A 21,489-nucleotide genomic window follows, 5' to 3' on the forward strand; every position below is an offset into this window, starting at 1 on the left:
AACTGTTACCCCCACCCCCCACCCCCTGTCAAAGCCATGAGCAGAACCTTATTCAGACACACCAGATGCCATAAATGACTCCACCTGTTCTACCATGTGTTCCTGCACTCCCGAATAACAGCGGCGTTCGATGAGCAGCTTTGTTTCCAAGACATCCTGTGAAGGTATTATAGGAAATAGTCTCTTTCTGATGTTTCCACATCATCCAGTCCTGGTTAAACTTGGGGCAGTGGGGTGAGGGTGGGTGGGAACCTTCCCTGCCAGACTGGAGGGTGGTTAGTCACCGCACATGCATCTCACCTGGAAGTCAACTCCACGCAACTCGACTTGCTCAGGGTTTGCAGACGTTTTTTTGGTTTTTTTTGTTTTAAAAATTTATTTCTTTTTTGTAAAAGGGGAGGAGGATAATGCAAGTTTTTATTATTATTATTATTGGGTGGTTAGGATCTAACTAAGGAGTCTCCCTCTCCTCAGAATGTCTCACAGCCACATGAAACCTAAAGGACTGCTCGACTGATGCCTTACAACTATGCACAAACTATGCTAAGTGACCAAACCAACTCCTGTTCCCATCAACTGCATGGCGTGCTTGTCTTTTGATGCACTGTCCGATCCCTTTGCCTTTTTGTTGCGAGGAACAACTCCAGCTATCTTTTCTTTTCTTCTTCTTTTGTGCGGAAACAAAATTGTCGAGTGAATTTGAACATTCCATTTCTTCGTGTTTGGTTTGTCTACTTTGATTCTGTATAGTGCCACAAGTTGTGTTTGTGTTTATACATTTTGAAAGATAACAGGTGCTTTTTTTCTTACTTTAGCTGATTTGTATTTTGCTGTTAAGTGCTGTAAGACTGTTGACAAAAACTGTTTACAATTTGTTGCGACAGCCATTTTTTGGGAAGACTTCAGTGTCAAGCCAGATTTTGTAAAGGCTTTGCTGTATTGACCTTTTTGATACATGCCTGTTGCAGTTACAATTTGAATAATAAAACCCGTTGTTGACAAATGCTTGAGTTTTACACCAGTTAATAATCACGTCGATACTGGCAAACTGTGAAACCAGTAGGCCCACTCGAGCTCTTTTTAGAGGTACAACTTGCTGCTACTGGGTTACGACCCCTTTTTGCCTTCATATTCTTCATAGCATATATTCAACAAGGTACTGGAAAGATTCCTCAGACATTTTGGTCCACGTTGACCTCATGTCGTCACACTGTAGCTGTGAATCTGCTGCTTCACTATCCCAAAGCTGCTCTGTTGCATTGAGATCTAGTGACTATGGGAGCGATTCGAGGACAGTAAACTCATTGTCATGTTCAAGAAGGCAGTTTATGATATGAGCTTTGTACATGGTGTGTTATCCTGCTGGAAGCCAACACAAGACGATGGGTACACTGTGGTCGTAGAGGGACGTGGTCAGCAATGATACTTGGGTAGGATGTGCTGTTTAAACAATGCTCAGAAAGTGTACCAAGAAATTATCCCCCACATCATTACACCACTAGCAGCAGCCTGGACCTTTGATACAAGGCATGGTGGATCCACGCTTTCATGTTGTTTAAACCCAGTTCTGACCCCTGAATGCATCACAAAGACCAGGCAACATTTTCCCAATCTTCTACTGACCAATTTTTTTTACACAAATTTATCCTTAGTTTCCTGTTCCGACAGGAGTGAAACCCGGTGTGGTCTTCTGCCGCTGTAGCCCATGTGCTTCAAGGGTCAACAAGTCGAATATTCAGAGACGCTTTTCTGCATACCTTGGTTGTGCCGAGTGGCTACTTGAGTTACTGTTGCCTTCGTATCAGCTTGCAGCAGTCTGCACATTCTCCTCTGACAACTGCTGATAGATATTTCCTTATTTTCTAACCATTCATTCTAAACCCTAGAGATGGCTTTGTGAGAAAATCCCAGTGGATCAGCAGTTTCAGTCGTGCCATATTACAAATAATTTATATCATCTTTCTTCCTCATTCTGAACTTCAGCAGGTCATCTCGCCTATCTCTACGAGTGCACTAAATTTTTGGCAGGTGTTTGGCTTTTCTGTAGATTTGCATTAGCAAGAAGTTGAACAGGTTTTTCTACTGAAGCGGTTAGTGAGTGCGCAATATCAGTTAAATATGTAAAATGCATGTAAAAATTACCTATAAGTTACATCAAAAACAGTTTGAATGGAAGCTGATATTTATAGAAGGGCAGGCTGTTTAAGGGTACACTGCATGCAGAGATGCAAGTTTTAGAGGAAGTAAATGGGATTTTGTGGTTTCGTCCATGTGAACAGCTGATTAGATATTTGTTAAGCAGCTGAACAATAATAGGTTTATAAAATGTTCAGTCGGTTTCCAGGTTGACTGTTTGTTTTAAGTCTATTATTTAATCTGAAATCACACAATGATGGATTTTCAGATAAAAACCTCAAAATGACCAAAACATCATATAATTTCTTCAACTCACAACTTCAGCAAAAATGACAACAAAACAGGTCAGGATAGACATTTTATTTATTAGTTTGATAAATTAACTTTTATGTAAGACAACTTCAACAAAAACAATTACTACTGACGTATCCACTCCACTTTCCCCATGAAAGACAATCCAGCTGATGTTCAGCAGCAATTACATGGCATACATAATAGTCACAAATAGTAACAATGTGCATTCCTTAATTAAACAAAACACTTCCTAAAAACCTCGAATGCCTCTGAATCCAATCCAGACTTGGAAATGTGATGAACCTCTACATGAAAGCAGGATTTATGCAATACTAATGACTTTGGGTACATTTGTTAAAACATGCTGTCAATACAGAGCTTCGCAGTATCGTGTCAGCGTAGTGTTTCTTTAGTGTTGTTGCTGAACTTTGAATCTACGAGAGTGTTTCCTAGCAGAGGTAGAAACAAAACGCTGCATGTGTCCCAGTACCTTTAAGTATCCAGCAGCAGTTAATTTCAAAAAGACAAAAAAAAAGGGACATGAAATGCAAAATTTGGTATTGAAAGGCGAAATCCTGAAGGGCTTCAGTGAAATATCTTTGGTTCTTAAAGGCGAATCACACAGAAAAACATATGCATAATTGTGAACCAGCTAAAAGCAAAACTGGCAACTTGGGAAGAAGATGAAATATTATCCAGCGTCACTGAAACCTGACTGATAACACATTAATTTACACTGAGACGAATCTAAGCCATAATTAAGTGTTAAAAACTAAATTATTCACTTAAACCAAAATATAAACAGATCCTAATCATAAAGTAGTCTAAACGTCAGGCAACAAAGTGCACAAGTCATAAAATCTTCCTTTTCTATGAACTCTTCAGCTTTTATGCAGCCTTAAAAGATAGGAAGCTGATCAGCCCTGCTGAGGCGCAGGTTTAACAAAACCCAAAGTTTCAATAATAAAATCAACTTTCACTCGAGACAGACTGAACACAAAAATTAAGACCTTCAGTTCAACGACAACAAATTACAATAAAACGTCTTTAAAAGAAAGAGGTTAATATAAGTTAGAAAAGTGCAAAATCAGTCAGGATGACTGGTGAGACTTGAGGTCGTATTCCGGCAAAAATCCCTTGTCCTTCCAAAGAAACAGATTAGATAAAAAGGAATTTCAATGCATCTACAGAACATCTGGACCTTAGGCTTACATTGTCTGTTCAGACCAACTTTCTTTTTCCAGTTGCTTTCAACATGTGCTGCCCAAACTGTGGAAAAACAGAACACAGCAGAATTAAGTGCATGAGAAATCTGCAGAGCACTTAAACAACTGCATGACAAAAGAATGAATTAAGATCCTGAAATGCTTCTTAAAAATTATATCTGTGCCATCTGAACTGACATCTACAAACACGGAGTTTTAAATATTTTACTCATCTTTTTTGTAAACCGCTAAGTTTTTTTTTGCCCTTTTATAAAAATCAGCTTGTGGTTCTGCTTCAAATTGTTCACTTGTAGCTGAACCAATTAGTGTTGACCGATCAGCATCCTTTAGAGAAACATCAGGTCAGTATGGTTGAAGTTAAAGGATGTTTCAGGTTTGATGAAACTTTTTTTTTCCATTCATACTTATAAAAACAGCAGGAGTGGTTTTCCAACACGCTAACTACACAGGCTGGTAAACATTATCATAGTTAACTGAAAGTAAACTAAAGACTAAAACTGAATATAATTTTTATTTTTTTTTAAATTGCAATTTACTAAAATAAAAATGAGAAAAATTCTAAACAAATAAAAAAAAAAAATGATGTGATTTTGTCAACTTGGAAAACATAGTTGCCAAATACAGTAACATTTCAAAAGACTAACAGTGAAAATAACAAGCAAACCCACTGTGGACACAACTGAACTCATTTAAAAACAAAAAGTTAAAAGCTAATTCCAAAATACAAAACTTTGAGAACTCCACAGCGAGTTACACGTTTTCTGAGATTTGTTTTCTCCTCACCACTCTGTTCTGTAATTTACAGATTTGATTTACTGACGTCAGCCTGTGATAGATGGTTCATCCAAACACCTGCCAAATATTCTCTGACAAGGCAGGCCTTTTACAAACTGTTCTGAAGAACAACTTCATGCATGGTTCTGAGTAACAGACCATCTGGGGTGTTGAGTTCACTTATTCTCGATAATAAAAGTTGTTTTTTTGTTTGTTTTGTTTTTTTCAATTAATATAAGCCTCCTTATAATACATCAACATTTCTCACCGGAATGGTTTCTTTTTGAGGCTTCGCTTCTATGACAGGAATTTTGAATTCTTCCGTGTCATCTCGTTCACTGTCGTTTCGATGACGATGAGCAAACTTGCGCTTCAAGGCTTCGGCGATGAGAGATGCAGCATCTGCCGGCTCCTTGGACTTTGTTTTGGCATCATCTTCTACCAGACGACTGTAAACACACACAGGTGATGGGGCATTTACCAATGTTACTGTAACGCACCAAATCACTGAGTGTTTGATTCTTTCTCTGTGAACTCCTCCAAAAATTATCAACAAGCAAACCTGGCAGACAGGTACGCCATCATACATTTTATTGTGCCATATCGTTCTCATCTGACATTCCACTCTGCTCTACAGTGGGACATTCCACTCTGCTCTACAGTGGGACATTCCACTCTGCTCTACAGTGGGACATTCCGTTCGGTCCTCAACTGAACTCTCAAATGCACAAATATGTACGACTGTGGGATTTGTATAAAATATTTGTGTACGTCACACAGGTGCTCTAGGCAATGTTTATGCAAAACCTCATCAAGATTAGTCCACTGATCTAGGATGAAATAGGGAACATATAAACATGGGCGCTACTATCACTATAGTACAATGAGAACGTCATCACGTTGCCTAGCAACATGCTAAGAGGATCTTAACATTTACGGCCCTACAACACCTTGCATTATTTTCATGATAACATCATCTAATTTGATTGAATTAGTTGAATTATGCTTTCTGTATTATGAAGCCTGGAAACCGCCTAGCAACAGTGACGTGTTTTTAGCCTTTATGCACCTAAAAACACCTGAGGAAAGCATCCCATTGTTTTAATTTCACTACAATAGCCTAGCCACTACATGCCTAGCAACCACCTAGCAACGGGCAAAAATGACCCATTTTTTGGCAAACAACATCTACCACCCCTATTTTTTTTTTCTTTTTTAACTTTTCTCAATGTGATTACACATATCAGTTTTCCAACAGCCTGACCAAAGCACACAATACTGTAATATGGGCATGCAGTAGCTCTGGCACTACATAGGAATGTAGCGTGATAAAAAAAATCTTGAGTAGCAGCGGCTTAATAAAACAGAAGACGACACTATGTGTCTGATAACATGAAGTTGAATTTGAAGTAATGCATGAAGTCAATGACTTAATGGAGATTCATCTTGAATTAGCTTATACTTAGCAAGGAGGTGTCAGATTCAGATGAATGTCTTTGTGTCAGACTCTAAAAGCCGTTACACACTGAGCGCAATGCATAAAAATGACAGGAAATTCCAAATTTTATGGATCCGAACTTCACGTGTCTCACACACACACACACACACACACACACACACACACACACACACACACACACACACACACACAGACACCGTTTTTTGCAGAAAATTTGTCCTCAGAAAACAACTGTAAAAACAAACAAAATAAATAAATCAAGTTTTCTAAATGAGAAAAGTGAAATTATATTGCCGGTGTGAACTGTTGCATTAACAAAAGGTGAATCCGAACAATATTTTTAATGCACAAAAGATACGCCTGGATTTTGTGCGTCTGGTGTGAAAGGCCCTTAGCACTTGCATTCACTAATGAGATTTCAAACACCTCAGAAACACTTCACTGGCCACTTTTCATCACTTCCAAATGTATCTCATTCATGTCTTAAGCAGAGGCCTACCTTTTCACTGATCGCAGCTTGACTTTGTTCATGTCCTTTAGGACATCGAGCATGCTGGGGATTTCGGCAGGTCTTGACTCCAAAACTGTCTGGCCGCATGTCTTCTTCCCTCTACGCTCTTTTATTAGTTCAATGGCCGAAAATGTCCGCTGCAGACTTGCGGGTGGGGGTGGAAGAGGGGGAGGTGGTGGAGGAGGTGGCAGGTTGCCACAGGGTAGAGGGGGAGGAGGTGCCCCTGTGGTAGTAGCAAATGTAACACAAAAGAAAGAGGAAAAAAGAAAGAAAATAGAGTATACGCCATGTGACACTCTGCTGCCATCTAGAGGGACATTTCCATTATTACAGTTAAATATGAAGAGAAAAATAAGAGACTATACAGTCATTTAGTATGTTGCAAAAAATTTAAATACAATTTAAAAAAAATTTGTAACAGAATTGTTAAGCAGTACCTGGCTGTGCACTCTTTTCTTGAGCCAGAACAATTTGTGCAATTTGAGCCCTGAGTTTTGCAAGCTCAGTCTCCAGCGCACTGATCTTCTGAATGGCTTCGTTGTTGGCAGCAGCTGACGCCTGTGAATCCAAAGCTCCATGATGCATACTGGGTAGAGAGTTCTGGCGGTTTAGGCGACTTCTGCGAGGGTGAGGCCGCTGGGCTCGAAACATGAGTCCTGGTGGGATCCCCGACCTGTTTCCATTGCAGATTTGAAATAAAACTGTCTGCTTCTAGTAACTCTTTACAAGCGCTTAAGTCTTCAGCCTGATTCAGAGATATCTTTCTACAGACTATAGTCTTACCTCGGCCTGCTAAAGTAGTCGTCTTCATCATCCTCATCCCTGTCGATCCATGCAACATCAGCCAGAGTGGCCACCAGGCAGTTCTGCCTCCTGCTGCCAATCAAGACACCAGCTTCATCATGGTATGGATAAAGCTATCAGAGGAGGAGGATTTAAAAAAAATGCTTAGAGGGGAAAAAAAAAAAAAAAAAAAAAAGCCTGATGATAGCACACCAAGCACACATACAACAACTAATGTTAGAAAATCATTCAGTAAAAATAAGGTTAGTTTAGAGGAAAAGCATCTACACATTGTTAATCAAAGGTTCAGGTAGCTCAGTAGGAATTAGTCAGCTCAAGGTTGTTGAAGGTTGCTGAACCAACTGACCTACAGCAGACATACTGCATTCCTCATAGCTACGGAGGGTAGCTGGAGACAGAAGAAAAGAAGAGAAAAGCACAGAGTTGAAGGAAAGTGAAGAACAGCGAGCCAGTTTTTAACATTTTTAAAATGGTAATCAAATTCTTAAAGGTTAAAGTCAGTGTTCGAGCGGTAATCAAATATCCCTTCACCCAAACTGTTTATGGTTCTAAAATGAAAACAGTCAGATGAGCAGAGGTAAACAAAAGTTGAAGAGGACATGTGATTTTGTCACATGGCAGTGACTCCAGCAGGTAGGAGAGACGTGCGTGAAAACAGATGAAGAGAAAGGAATGACTCATAAGAGAGACAACATGTCATTGTCTTAAAAGAAAAAGAAAAAAAACTTTCAATTCTAATTTGCCTTAAATAAGACAAAACTAAAAAGCTCTAATGAGAGTAACTTGGCCTCACCTGAAAATTTACCCTGGGACAGGGTTTAATCGGGAGACTTGTACCAATTCTCCTCACAATACTTCTCGAGGACCCATAAGGCTTCACTGATCCAAAAGCCTGAAACAGAAAAAGCAATAATAATTCAATTCAAAGCAATTGAATAATAACTTAACTGGGTACAGCCAAGTTATTATTCAACTAAATACAGCTCAGTCAATGTGGAACCGTCACCTGACTAACAACAAATATCTGTGTTTAATCTAATTTTTCACATACCAGGTCCATTTCCATCCTTGCATACTCTTTGCTCATTCTTGTCGGTGCGTTTCAAGGGTACACTGGCACACGTGCCAACATCAACATCATCATCACCAACCAGTCATCTAGAAGAAATACAAAACAAGAGTGAGAAAGTCAGTTTCAACCAGCATCAAACACAACACTTTAAACCAACAACCGCACTGGAAGAACTTTGTGGATCTACAGTATAACAGCGTTAAGATGCTCTGGAACAAAAATTAAATAAATCTCTGCTATGTTAAAAATTAGAAACGATCTTCTTTTTTTCCCTAAAATTTACAATGTGTTTTTTCTTTTTGCAATTTGGCTGCTCTTACATTGTAAATCCTCACTGATATGAATATTTATATGTTTCCCTTTCTATATAACATTAATAAGCCACAAATTTTCCTTCTCTTATTACCGAAACAGGATAAGCGTGGGAACAAGCGCTCTGAGCTTAACACAGACCAACGTTTTTATAGAGTGTATGATTAAGCTAAATGAGTGAGTCTCAACTTTAGCGGGCATTTATGCTAACCGGCTAATGATAGCAGCTGGCTAGCTAATACAATCCGATGAATTTTATAAGGATTTGACCTAGAAACACACATTTATAATAATTTATAACTTACCCGAGACAGTTATCACCACGTGTTTTATATTGTATTCACATCCAAAGATCAGTATGTGCCTTACTTCCATTCCAACTTACCGGACTTGCGCTTGTAGAATAACTTTCTCAATTTTTCCACCTTGTCAACACGACGGACATGGACAGCAGATAGTGGCTAACATAGTAGGACCTATGGAATGCATTTTGAGCCAATTGAAAAAAACGATTACGTAGATTAACCTCACGATTGGTTATTATAATTGATTGGCAAAGAAAGTCACCAATTAGCATTGAACTCTAAAACATATCTGTCTCGTGATTTGCTATCACGACAGTCCATTCTACCAGACCATCCAACCACATGCTAGCAAATATGTGGACGTTCGTTATAGTTCCCTACATTTCCCGACGGAGCTATGTCACAGTTAAACTGTTGGGATCCTGGTGGAAAAATGGGATGTCCTTTATGAAGAAACAGCTGTACCCCATTTGCTCGCCACAAAACACAAACACAGTGCAGTGCACAGCTGCTAGCTAAACAGGCAAAGGGGAGATAGAGGCGCAGGCCTGGCGTTACTGAAATAATTTCGTTTCTCTTGTTTTGGGGTTAGCTGTTTGTAACGTAGGATTTTTGTGGTTGCGCAGTCTTTGAATCCGTCGTAGCCGAAGTCACGGGGAATTGTCTCTTGGTTTCCACGAAAACTGACAGGAAGGTATGCTCCAATTGTCAAGTAATGCCTGCTAGCCTAGCTAGCATAGCCCGGACCGTCTCACAGGGCGTGATTTGAGGTGAGGTTAGGGGTCGTAGAAAGTGTCTTTTCACTGAAAGGAGCATCTGTATTTGGGTTAGCGCAAATTAAAGTACTGGTTCAAGTGCCTCATACAACGCTAAACTACTCGATCTTCAGATAGTATGACAACTATCATACATGTCTAGCTGTGTAGTTATAATCCACTTCTCAGTCAGATTGCACTGTACGTTTTACACATATTATTGCTGATATAGTGTTTAGTAGTTAGAACTTGCCGCCAACGCATAACATTATTAGAAATTGTACCATTAACATAGGTTTGCAGCAAGTTAGTTTAAACGTTGTAAGATTTACAATCAACCCAACTTTGTTTTCTAAAGACATCAAGTTATAAATATTTACAAGTGACTTGGATGCAAAAAAATAAAGCTGTATAGACTTTTATACACTTTAAAATAAAAACGTGAACGAAGAGATCAACGAAATATGACATGTGATTCTTCTGTTGTCCAGACTTACCTGTGTAATATAGATGTTTTTAGCTGTAAGTCTGGAAAGAGCATCACCAAATGTTTTTTGTTGTTCTCTGTGCAACAACAGAAGAATCACATGATCTAAGGTCCCTCCCTAGTTAATGGGCAAGAAATTATTCAGAGAGTTAGTCTAGTGCAAGGCCACACTGTCAACAACATTCACTGCTTTGAGCTTGGCTTTAAATGATCCCAAACCGAATATCTTTGAGCATGTTACCAAATTGTAAAAGATGTGAAAATTAGATTTCAATTAGAAAAGGTCTTTTAAAAACTAAAATTAGCTGCTTCTCTGAGTTGTTCAACATACGCTTTCTAAAATATTCTATCGTTTTATTTTAGGAAGAGACTGTTTTAATGTGTGTGGCATCGAGACAAGAAGCACCATGAGTGCAGAGATGGATGCACTGACTGTGGTGAACCAGTTGCGGGATCTTGCCGCAGACCCCTTGAACCGAAGAGCCATAGTAGAAGACCAAGGCTGTCTGCCAGGTCTTATCCTCTTTTTGGACCATCCAAATCCACAGGTTGTCTACTCTGCACTATTGGTAAGTATGTGGTCACATAAAACACAAAGCACTTGGTTTGTAAGGGAAAACCTCCCCTGCTGTCCTGCAGTGTCAGAACAGGTTTCAGTGACAGTTTAAAGGGCATGTTTTCCACCTGTGTGTAACATTCAGTCACAAGCTTGCACATGGCGCAATATCAAAGAAAAAAAGAAAAAAGGTCCATATTTGGAAACACTGCACAATAGGGACATCTGCTGTTTGATGTGGTGTAAACACTATGCTTTACATAGCCACCCTTCACGACTTCCTCTATAGCCATTCGTTCACATTGTGTGCACACATTTGAAGTGGCTTTATATAACTACTTTTTTCGGTTACCCGGTAAACACAAAGGCAGTACATTTGTATTTATATCGGTTATGTAACATTTAATGTTTGCACATGCATGCCCCTTTTAAAGTCGTGCCTTTTTTTCTTTTTCTTTCTTTTAATATCACAAAGCGTCTTTCAGCTTTTATGGCCAAATAGATAACAGCTGCCCTTGTCCTTGCAGGCCGTGCGCTACCTGGCAGAATGTCGAGCCAACAGAGAGAAGATGAAGGGCGAACTGGGCATGATGCTGAGTTTGCAGAATGTCATGCAGAAGCAAGTCCATGTTCCCATCACACACACACACACACACACACACACATGCAAACACACACACAGAGCACGGACACACATGCTCACAGTGCATTTTCTTTACATGAAACCTTTAACATGTTTTTTTTGTTTTTTTTTTATTGTTTTGCATGGACAGTGTTTGCCACGCTGCAGAATTTTCCAGGCAGGCTGATGTCCTTCTGTTTGCCATGTCAGGATGAATGTGTGATGAAAGTTGAACTAGAATAGGGTGACAAAGGCTTAAAATGCAGTTTTGCACGTTACAGATTTAAATCCATTTTGTCGTCTCTGAAAGTTCTCTTTGTGCATGTGCTAATTGATGTAGGCGTATATTAGCACTTGTTTTGTTTTGCAGTAAGTAGAATATCTTGCAGACATGGTAATTTTAATTTTTTGTGTTGACTGTCCTTTAAAAGCTTTAGAAGAACATTGCATATAATGAGATCTGCTTTTAAAAACATGATCATAAACATGTCATTTTTAAGAGAGACAACTGCTTTTATCTGATTGAGTGTCTAGAAGCACCTGTGGCAATAGCTCATGCTAACCGTAAAGTAAGCCAGTCACTCCAGCTTGTAGGTGTTGGCATGAACAGTAGCCCTGCAGGAACAGCAGCAAGGTTCTGAGCTTACAGCCCAGTCATGCTGACTTTGAGTGGAGGTCGATCGTAGCTGGACAGAGTGGGAACACATGGCTAAAGGGAAGTGTCTAGCATTGTTGTACAAAACGGGTGTGAATGTGATTTTTAAACCCTTAAGTCATTAAGCTCTCAGGTAGCCTCATTTTCTTCAGTGATTATTATTAAGTATTAAGTATATTTAATGAATTTACTCATAAGAGTGTTTTGTTTGCTGGAAGGCTTCTGCAGAGCTGCGTTAGGAATGTGTGGCACAGCTCTGTGGACCGTCAGGCTCCCAGAGGGTGGCAGTGCCAGACAGCTAATGTCATATGCGGTTAATATGGAAGGAGTGATGACTTGGTGACACATGAAGCAATATAGCCTGCGGGAGTAACCCAGGATCCCTCATAAAATATAAATTCTGGCACAACAATGGCTCCTGACCTCACATGAATTTCTTGCAAAAAGCTGCTGCCCGTGAAATATTATGCTTTGCTGTGAGATTTTTGCAAAATGGACAGTAGCAAATCTGACGGCAGTGCAGAATAGGCATAATTAACTTGTGTTTCAGTTGTTGTGTCTATAATGGCAACATTGTCTTTAGTTACACTAAATAGCTGCACAAACAATTTTGGAATAGAGCGATGCAAAGAGGAGTTACCTTTAAAGGCTTCCTGTGAATGTGGGTGCCTGTTAATTTCCAGAATCAGGACAATGGGGATGCTTACAAAGCTTAGAATTAAACCTGCGTAACATAGTTTTGGCATTACCAAAAAAAAAAAAACCCAAAAAAACAATAACAACTAGTGACTTCAGCATATTTCTATCTGACTGTTATTAGTGGACTTTAGACTCAGACTATTAAAAACATCAAACATGTAATGAAAGACTTCAGCTACACATAGATCTTGATGTGATGATTATTAAGCAGTGCATGAAACCCACCGTATATACTTTGCTTGTTAGAGGCTTTCATACCGAATTTGGATACCTGCAAGGGGCTACTTACTTTCAAATGTTTAATTCTCTAGATTTCTGTCTGTTGCAGCTCTTAATTAATTTCAGTTTTATGAGTCAGTTCACACTTCCTACAGAGTCATGCAGGCTTTGGCAATACCGTTTCTACTTTCATTCACGTTAATTGTCATTTTCACAAGCCTAAATTAGCTGATTTATTCTTTGCATCAGAATTACTTCATCTTTTGCACCTTTATTTTCAGTACAGATGTACTTAAAAAGACATCCAGAGACTTATCAGGTAGTTTCAGCTCTGCTCTGCTGGGTGACGCTGACCACTTGCTTGGACATCAACAACATTTCACGGTTCTTTGATGGTCTCCTTGCACTGACTTTGGTCTTTAGTTCACTCCACAGATTTTCAGTGGTATTCAAGTCAAAACTGTTTGCAGGCCAGTCAACAACATTCAGTTTGGTCTTCTGGAGGTGGGTCTTTACCAGGGGCGACGTATGCTTTGGGTTCTTGTTGTGTCGGAAGCGACGGCACTGAGCCATTTTGCTGCTGATTGCTTGAGGTTTTCTGTTAAAACCTTCCCATATCCTTCTTTCCTCATAATTCCTTCCATCTTGATGAGATTCACAGCTCCAGTCACAATGAAACATCCCCACAGCATACTTCTACCACAGCAATTTAATGTGTGGGGATGGTGTTCTTTGGGTTGTATGCCTCTCCCTTCTTCAAACATGAGCAGGATCTCTTTAGCCAAGAGCTTCAGTTTCATCTCTTCTGAGTAACGTATGTGCTTCCAATATATATAATCTTTTTCCTGGTTATCCTTAGTAAGTCAGGTCTCTATTTTGCAGTATTGGCGTTTTTGTTGGTCTACAACCTCGCAGTCCATTGCTGTGCAGGTTGTCTCCTTTAAGACTAAAATTCCTAACTTGGCGAAGTCATTTACTAATGTCTTGACAGTTGTTCTGGGGTTAATAGACGCTTCTCACTCAACGTGTCTGTCTCCTGCTTTTTGAGCGTCAACAATTCTTTTCTCAATTCTGAGCTGGCAACATTTACCTTGATTTTATACGCTTTGAGTCTTGAGTGCTATGGCTAAAACAAAACAAAGCTCAGTTTTTTAGGTAGGTAATAATAATGAACCTGGTAATTTAAAGAAAATAGAAATAATTTATGCTTTCTAAAATTAATATAATTGGAAACTATGTTGGAAATCCTTTTTGCACTATTAAAATGCACTTGGGAATTTTTTGACAAAAACTTCACAGGTGGGCTAGTAACTCATCTGTACATGTACTTTTTGTCACTGAAGGAGCACCTCACCTGGGGAGACCAAACTGCTGGCCTCAGAGATCTATGAGATTTTGCAGTCAGCTGGTAAAGAAGAGGCTGAGAAGGCCGAGGCAGCTGCCGCCTCCTGCCGGCGCAAAGCCCATTTCTTCCTGGGCTCCAACAACAAGAGGGCCAAAACTGTCGTGCTGCACATCGATGGACTGGACGATTCTGTAAGTCCATTGAAGTCTTAACACAGCGTATCGTCAGGCTTCTGTCAGGTCCAGACACATACCAAATGTCCACAGTGCACAAGAGTCTCATGTTTGCTGCTGCCATAATCACAGTGTTTGCCAAACATCATAAGGGTGTCTATCTGGCACATGATAAGAGGGCAGAGGGGTCAGGTTGTAAATGTCAGCCTCTGAACAGCAGGACATTGAGCCTGAAGCTGAATGCTGCTCCCCAGGAAGCTTTCACCTAGCCCGATTACATTACAGCAGACAGACGGCCTCTGATGGGCTGCTTCTCTGTCTCCTTAGCAGAAACACACAACGCTGTTGAAGCTAGAGACTAAAAATCTATAATTTGTTTCCCAAAAGTGAGTTTTAAATAGCAGTTTATTATTTTATCATTAAAATATTTAGTTAAAATTGAACAAAATCACATTTTCAAGCTTATAAATGTATATCTAAGAGAGAATTTCTTCTTCTTTCTGTTCCTAATGGTCACTGTGTCCCTTCCTGCTTTCAGACTCGAAGGAGCCTGTGTGAGGAGGCCTTGCTGAAGATTCGAGGAGTCATTAGTTTTACCTTCCAGATGGCTGTTAAGAGATGTGTGGTCAGGATCCGCTCTGACCTTAAAGCTGAGGTAAAATGTCTGTCCGGACACAGAAAATCTCTTTTAGAGTTCAGGGACACATATTTTGACTTTAAGGCTAATACCAGTTTCATTTGGAAAGCATGTATTAATTTATGGATGATTCGTGTTTTATCATTAACAGTCTTGGAAGTGGTTTTTAAAATTGGTATTTTAAATATAAAATAGTTGTCATTCCTAGCATATTAAATCAGAACATATCTTAACAAGTCACATATAAGTAATCACATTTGTTGGATGGCAAATATTTCATGTTGATACTGGTACCAGATGCACTTGTGCACAGGTTAGCTGACCCAGTAGTATCATCACGTTGCATACTGTTTTTGAAATGAAATGCATTTTCTTCTCCTAGGCGTTGGGAACGGCCATTAACTCCACCAAAGTACTGATGGCTCAGCAGGTGGTGAAGACAGAGGATGGAGGAGAGGTAAAGAGGACCGGAGTGCTTAGATGTGGGAATCAAAGCAATGTTAGACTCGCACTGTTTACATTAAACTCCTTTATATAAAACTGATTTCCCCCTTGAAGCCTCCAGCTGATAGGTCAGTGTGCTCGATGTATGTTGTGTTTATCTGTGTACAGGGAGTCTATCCCCCTGCCTGTGGCTGAGACTTATTCACACTGACATGATTAGCTAGTCACATCTCTGCCTCAGCCTGTAGGCTAGTTTGCTTTTTGCCAAAGACATGACTAGTCCTTGTTGCACCTTTTACAGCAAATAGTCCCCATTCTTCAGTGGCCCACATTCAAAGAGCATAAATTTACCAACTCTATAAAAAATAAGCTATTACCCTATAAATATTTTGAGTGATTATTGCTTTAGTAATTACAAGAAAGTAGCAGTTTACCGTGCAGCCAGCAGGGGTCAGACCTGTCTCACTGCTGTATTTGAACCTAAACTGTGGTTTTAGACTCTGTTGCCAAACAGTTGAGCTTTATGCTAACCCACCTAATCTTATGTATTTGCTTAAAAAAGCACTTTATTCACTTTTTTTGATTCCCACCCCTGACTGTGTGCAGCTGGTGGTGCCATTCCAGGAGGATTCAGCGGTGGTGGTCGAGGAAAACACAGACATCCCAGACTACCTGCCTGAGGACGAGAGTCCCTCCCAGGAGCAGGACAAAGCTGTCACACGTGTAGGATCTATCACTGACGGCATGGGCTGGCTCAGTACGGCTGCCAACTTCCTGTCACGCTCTTTCTACTGGTGACAGCTTCGCGTGATCTGCTCTTTGTTCCCTATTTTGTCAAAGGTACCATCCAGCTGCAGACTTAGCATCTCTCAGCCTCCTTCCAGGCTCCAGCCTGCCTCACAGCCCTACACTAGTCTAGACTCCCAGCTCCAAAGCACATAGAGCCCAGCCACACGTGTGCAGCAAGAGCTGGACTGTCAGGTGAAGCCTGCAATAATTTGCGTACATCTATTACGAGCTACACATCCCACTACTGGCTGTATGTGCACAACTATATACTAGCTGCATATGTAATTAAAAGACATAGCCAGAGGACTGAATGAAACCAAATAGCTTTCTGGGAGTGTGTCTCTCTGCGTCGACTGGGTTGCAGCAGGTTTATTTTAATTTTTTGAGGCGATTTTTGTGTATCTTGAAAATAGTGATCTCTTTTTTTGTGCATGATTTTTTTCCCCCTGATGTCTAATTCCAGTCATAGTCCCATTAACACATATTTTTCATATTTTTATCCTGTAATTTCCTAATAATGTAATTTCTGCCTCTCCCTCCATTTTTCTTTTGTTTTTAAAGCATGTTTTTACACTTCTGTGCCAATTTGCCTGATGCTGACCTCCTTGGTTATTGTGTGTGCCTTCTTTGACATTTCACTGTAATTATTATTTATTCATCACTCATTCAAACTATTTGAGAGCTCCGAGCATGTTTAATGTTTGTTGTTTGCTGGCAGCAGCTGCCCCCTCCCCCGGCTTTCTGCCCACTAAGGGACGTCACTTCAGTAGAAATAGTAAATAGACACCAGCAAGAGGACACATTGACTCAGATGTATTAGACTGCATTGCACTCTGGAGGAACAACTAACCGGCCTGTTGGCTGATTAACGAACAAGCCCTCGATGTCTTTGTTTGTGTCTGAAACCAGGACTTTTCTGGTCTTCTAATCAGAAGGAGTGTTCAACCGCGAGCCCTGCAGTGACTGTCGACTTTAGGCTACGTTTGCTTTCAGCTTTTAGTGGAACCGTGTATCAGCACGGTGAAGACAAACCCATTAGCTGTGTGTTTGTCAAATGCTTCCAGTGTTACCTGTACTTCCACTGACATTTTTTACAGTATTTTAGCGGCTCCTGATGATAAGGTTAGTTTTCAGTTTAGCCAGCAGTGTCCTTAAAGCAAGGATCATGCTGGTGCATGCTCAACAAAACATGCGCGCGCGCGCACACACACACACACACACACATCCATATAGAGGATTTAGTAACGCTGGCATAGGAGCAGTAGTGTAAGAAAGGTATGGTTATGTATGTGTTGTAAATGGCGACTGATTCCCTAAAATCCGATACATGTGAAGGATTTTTTGAGTTTTAGTAATAATGGTTTTAAGTTGGATTATGAGGTTCAGACGGTTAACACTAATCCTCTTAGTGAGCTTTAAAAGAGAAATTAACCCTTAAAACTAAATCACTCTGTTTTGATATATTCGAGCATCCTGTCTTTTATTCTTTTGATGGAGCGTAGGTGGCAAAGAGATGAACGGCAAGGATTCGAACTGAATAACCTCAACTGATGAACCGTAAACCCTCTGGAAAAGCAATAATCACTTATGTGTTTAATGTAGTTCAACAACAGCCTATAAATCAACATTTTTGAACAAGAAGGTGTGAGCTAAAAAACAAGACTTGTGAGCAGTATTAAAGTCGCATCATTAACGTGTCCGTTTTCACAAACCTCCATGTGCGGTTTTGTTCTAACGTTTTCTGTCTGGGCTCATACTGGGAAGAAATACTTGAACAATGTTCAGAATTGTCCGTATGTGTTGATCGAAGTGTAAATTCTTTTTAATTTTAGAGTTGCCACAGCTGTACAGTTGACAGAGAACCACTGAGTCCTCAGACATGTAACTTCATGTGTACAGACATCCACTGTCAGCAGATGTAGTACCGTATAATGTATGCAGATCTTCAAAATGTAGAATTCCACACACTGTTAATGCAAATAATGATAAAGGTACAAATCAAATTTTGTCTGCTGAGTTTTTATTTATTTATTCATTTTGTAACAGATTTCGTTGACCTATCATCTGCACTCCTCTTCTTGCCATGTGCAGTGCTCACACCAGCGCTCCAGCAAGCATTCCTAGCACAGAATTTCAGTTTTCTTTACTGGTGCATGAGCGACGTGCCCCAGGGCAATCCTGCCCACAACTCTACCCCCCCCCCCCCCAAAAGCCTCAGTGCTGGTAGGCAGGCAGAGGCAGCAGCCAACCCCAGCTGGAGGCCCTGAAGCCGCTGCTGCTGCTACTACTGCTGATGTGGCTACTGCTGAGCCTCCAATGAAATGCTGTGCCAAGCTGTAGAGAAGGCCTTCACTTATCTGCTGTATCATCTGGATGAACAGTGACCTAAAATAACATTTTTATGTTAATGTTGACAGAAAACTTTAGTCTTCTGAGGCTATAATTTATACTAATGCTTTGTTTTTTTATTGGAAAATATCCTGAAAATGAAAGAAATGTGAAATGAAATGATAAAAACCAGTATTAACACAGCTTGTAAATTCAGCATTATTTGACTTTGTTATTCAGGTATGATCTTTGACAGGCAAACAAACAGTATGGTAGTGAAGAACAGAAAGCAAATCAATATATTAGCCAAAAAAAGAGAAACAAATACTTAATGTGGCTGATTTTAAAGGAGGTCAGACTTGTTTATGAACAAATAACCTTCCTGCCTTCGCTGACTACTTAACTAGCTGTTGTTTCTTCCCCATTATGAGGATATTAAAATTGAGACATTTGTACAAATGTGAGTTGGAGCTTTTTTCTGAGCACATTAAAAGCTTGCACATTCTCACTATTTTAATAGAGGCAACAGTTCGGCATGTTACCCTGATTATTTCAAAAGCGAATCTCTTGTATTTTATGCAGACAGCAGTTCACAGGATGGTAGACTTTTGTTATGAAAGGCCTACAAGTCCCTATTTCTCACGCATCACCACTAGAGAGAGACAGCAGCCTGGGGAAGACGACAAACAAGAAAGTGAGTGGTCCCGAGTATAAATCTCATCACCTGATGAAAACGTTGTTTGTAATTAGATGACCTAAGATGATTATTGAAAGCCATTGCTGAAACTCCCTTTCCATCTGGTAGGTTTGAACCTGAGCAAGAATCATCATGACCATTAAGAGACCACAGCCATTAATGCGCTTTATTCACCTCTAATATCTGCGAGGCTAACGTAACTAATGCAGCCATAAGGTTGTTTTTTGTAGTTAAGTGCACACCTTTCTCTTCAGTGCCCTTAGTGCTAATGATAAGCCATTTTCAGCTTTACTTTTTTTTTTTTTTTCCAAGAGCTGATATGCTTGTCTAACAATGACCTTACCACTCTTAGTTTTTTTCTCTTTAATATAAGGAGATATGCTTTGATATCCTCCAGAGAAAATGGGCGGCACTCACCTCTCATTTTCCAATTAAAGCTTTAGATAATTCACTCTCCTTTAGGTTTTTTTCTCTTCTTCTTCCAATTCCCTCCTTTCTAATCTCCCCCATCAGATAAAACCCAATCAGCCTGTCTTGTGCGCACTCCTTCCCTCATATCAGCCCAGTTGCATAAATGTGCATAAATGTTTTGTCGGTATCACCCTCCCACCTGTGTGTATTTGCATGGTTAATCTGCAAGCAGGGAAGAGGGGTCTGATGAAGGGTAGATAGGTGCATCTCATGGCCCCACGGGCTCTTGAGAAATTTTATTGGAGGTTCAGCTCCCAGTCAATGGGATCAGCTGTAAATCCTGCTCAGAGTGTGGCAGGAAATGATGTGACTCTGGCAATTTATGTCAAATAACTTTTGAGGATGTGTGAGTGTAGCGATCAGCGCTACCGGGGCAGCGATAACTCTTCGGCAGGGGGCCCCAGTGAAGATTTAATTGAGACATTTTTCTTTATCTGGAGCGAAGCGCCTGAGCCGTGTTGTTGTGTAACGAGATGTAATGTCTCTCTTTATACGGGGGTCAACATCCAGGATGAGGGAAGGTCACGGACTGACTGTTTGAGCATCCAATTTGCTCACATAATACCCGCTCTTCAGGGAGCTGGGTAAAGACACAGAGTATTAAGTTACACAGTCCACATATCACATTAAGACCTGAGGCCCTGTGAATGTAATGCTGTGTGAGTTTAAACTGGATGTAGCTTTTGTTAGCGTGTGAGGACAACACATATATAAAAAATATGTTTGATTGATTTTAATTGTTTAGAGTACTGATGATCTTTTAAAAAAGTATCTTTATATGTATTAATGTGGAATACATCATCTATTACTTTAAATGTTGTTTATAAACCTGAGGACTGCAATACAGCACATTAGTTTCTAACTTTACAACTAAGCCATTATAGTTACATAATACAACCTGGCAAGCCTTGGCAAAAGCTGTGTTAACAATTAATAGACTCTTATAGCTCACGCTGGCGTTGTGGAGCAGCTTTATCAGAAAATTTTACAAATTTTTATTTCAGTTAAAGAGTTTGTGTTACAAGCACATTTTCTGCATTTCCTAGGTTACATATTAAAAATAAGAGCTGCCCAAACGGGGTACAGTCTTGAAAGTGGAATAGCTCCTGTCAGTGTTATATAATACTGGTTAACTATTATGTAAGAACCATATGATGTTAGTGGTGGGACAGCAATGTGCAGGCACATTTTGCAAAATGCATCATAAGCTGCTTTTATGTTTTGTGTGCATCCACATGCAGAATGGAAGACTGCGATGGAAATATAAAACTGAAGCGCATTACAATGTTTCAATCTTTACTACAGAAATATTAGCATATATATATCTATATATATCTATATCTATATATATCTATATCTATCTATCTATCTATCTATCTATCTATCTATCTATATATATATATATATATATATATATATATATATATATATATATATATATATATATATATATATATATCTATAAAGTAGAATGGCTGCCAGAACTTTTTGTAGTATTAAACTGTAAAAGTTACTTTTTAAGTTGGGATAGACTGTAAATAGGTTTGTGCGTTGCAATAGACGCAAAAACCTATTTACAGCTGATATAATCAAAAACTAACAGTAAAAAGTTGTGATTACAAACACAGTTACTAGGAGCATAATTTTGACATTCTTAAATGGGTGGTATATCATGTTATTACATTAATCATCCAGCAAAAGTACAAAATTCTTTGCACA

At 39.6% G+C, this 21,489-nt stretch overlaps 2 protein-coding genes across 3 annotated transcripts; one reads left to right on the forward strand and one right to left on the reverse strand.

Moving 5' to 3' along the window:
- Positions 1-2,481: 2,481 nt before the first annotated feature.
- On the reverse strand, positions 2,482-9,118 carry mtfr1 (mitochondrial fission regulator 1). Its single transcript, XM_085418680.1, has 8 exons — positions 8,974-9,118; positions 8,256-8,362; positions 7,998-8,096; positions 7,184-7,317; positions 6,838-7,073; positions 6,389-6,623; positions 4,699-4,879; positions 2,482-3,699 (listed from the first exon to the last, which is right to left on the reverse strand). The coding sequence occupies exons 2-8, from the start codon at positions 8,289-8,291 to the stop codon at positions 3,652-3,654; spliced, it is 969 nt and encodes a 322-aa protein (XP_085274806.1). The 5' UTR covers positions 8,292-8,362; positions 8,974-9,118; the 3' UTR covers positions 2,482-3,651.
- Positions 9,119-9,400: 282 nt separating this feature from the next.
- Positions 9,401-18,277, forward strand: armc1 (armadillo repeat containing 1). 2 transcript variants are annotated; one of them, XM_085418682.1, is made up of 7 exons: positions 9,401-9,663; positions 10,499-10,704; positions 11,219-11,310; positions 14,230-14,422; positions 14,943-15,059; positions 15,424-15,498; positions 16,092-18,277. In XM_085418682.1, the coding sequence occupies exons 2-7, from the start codon at positions 10,543-10,545 to the stop codon at positions 16,281-16,283; spliced, it is 831 nt and encodes a 276-aa protein (XP_085274808.1). In that variant the 5' UTR covers positions 9,401-9,663; positions 10,499-10,542; the 3' UTR covers positions 16,284-18,277. The 2 variants fall into 2 exon arrangements, with proteins under 2 accessions (XP_085274808.1, XP_085274807.1); XM_085418681.1 differs by having other exon boundaries at positions 9,402-9,587.
- Positions 18,278-21,489: the final 3,212 nt, after the last annotated feature.

This window comes from Rhamphochromis longiceps, linkage group LG9 (assembly GCF_057381845.1).
Source record: "Rhamphochromis longiceps isolate RC_006_pf linkage group LG9, R_longiceps_female_GT1.1, whole genome shotgun sequence".
NCBI classification, from domain to species: Eukaryota; Metazoa; Chordata; class Actinopteri; order Cichliformes; family Cichlidae; genus Rhamphochromis; species Rhamphochromis longiceps.

Bases quoted from the DNA above. Each gene is read 5' to 3' on its own strand.
- mtfr1 (XM_085418680.1), bottom strand. From the start codon at position 8,291: ATGAGCAAAGAGTATGCAAGGATGGAAATGGACCTG. The intron at 8,097-8,255 runs GTATGTGAAAAA...TTTCTGTTTCAG, and splicing joins CAAGGATGGAAATGGACCTG to GCTTTTGGATCAGTGAAGCC. The intron at 7,074-7,183 runs GTAAGACTATAG...CAATGGAAACAG, and splicing joins GACTACTTTAGCAGGCCGAG to GTCGGGGATCCCACCAGGAC.
- armc1 (XM_085418682.1), top strand. From the start codon at position 10,543: ATGAGTGCAGAGATGGATGCACTGACTGTGGTGAACCAGTTGCGGGAT. The intron at 10,705-11,218 runs GTAAGTATGTGG...TTGTCCTTGCAG, and splicing joins TTGTCTACTCTGCACTATTG to GCCGTGCGCTACCTGGCAGA. The intron at 15,060-15,423 runs GTAAAATGTCTG...TTCTTCTCCTAG, and splicing joins GCTCTGACCTTAAAGCTGAG to GCGTTGGGAACGGCCATTAA.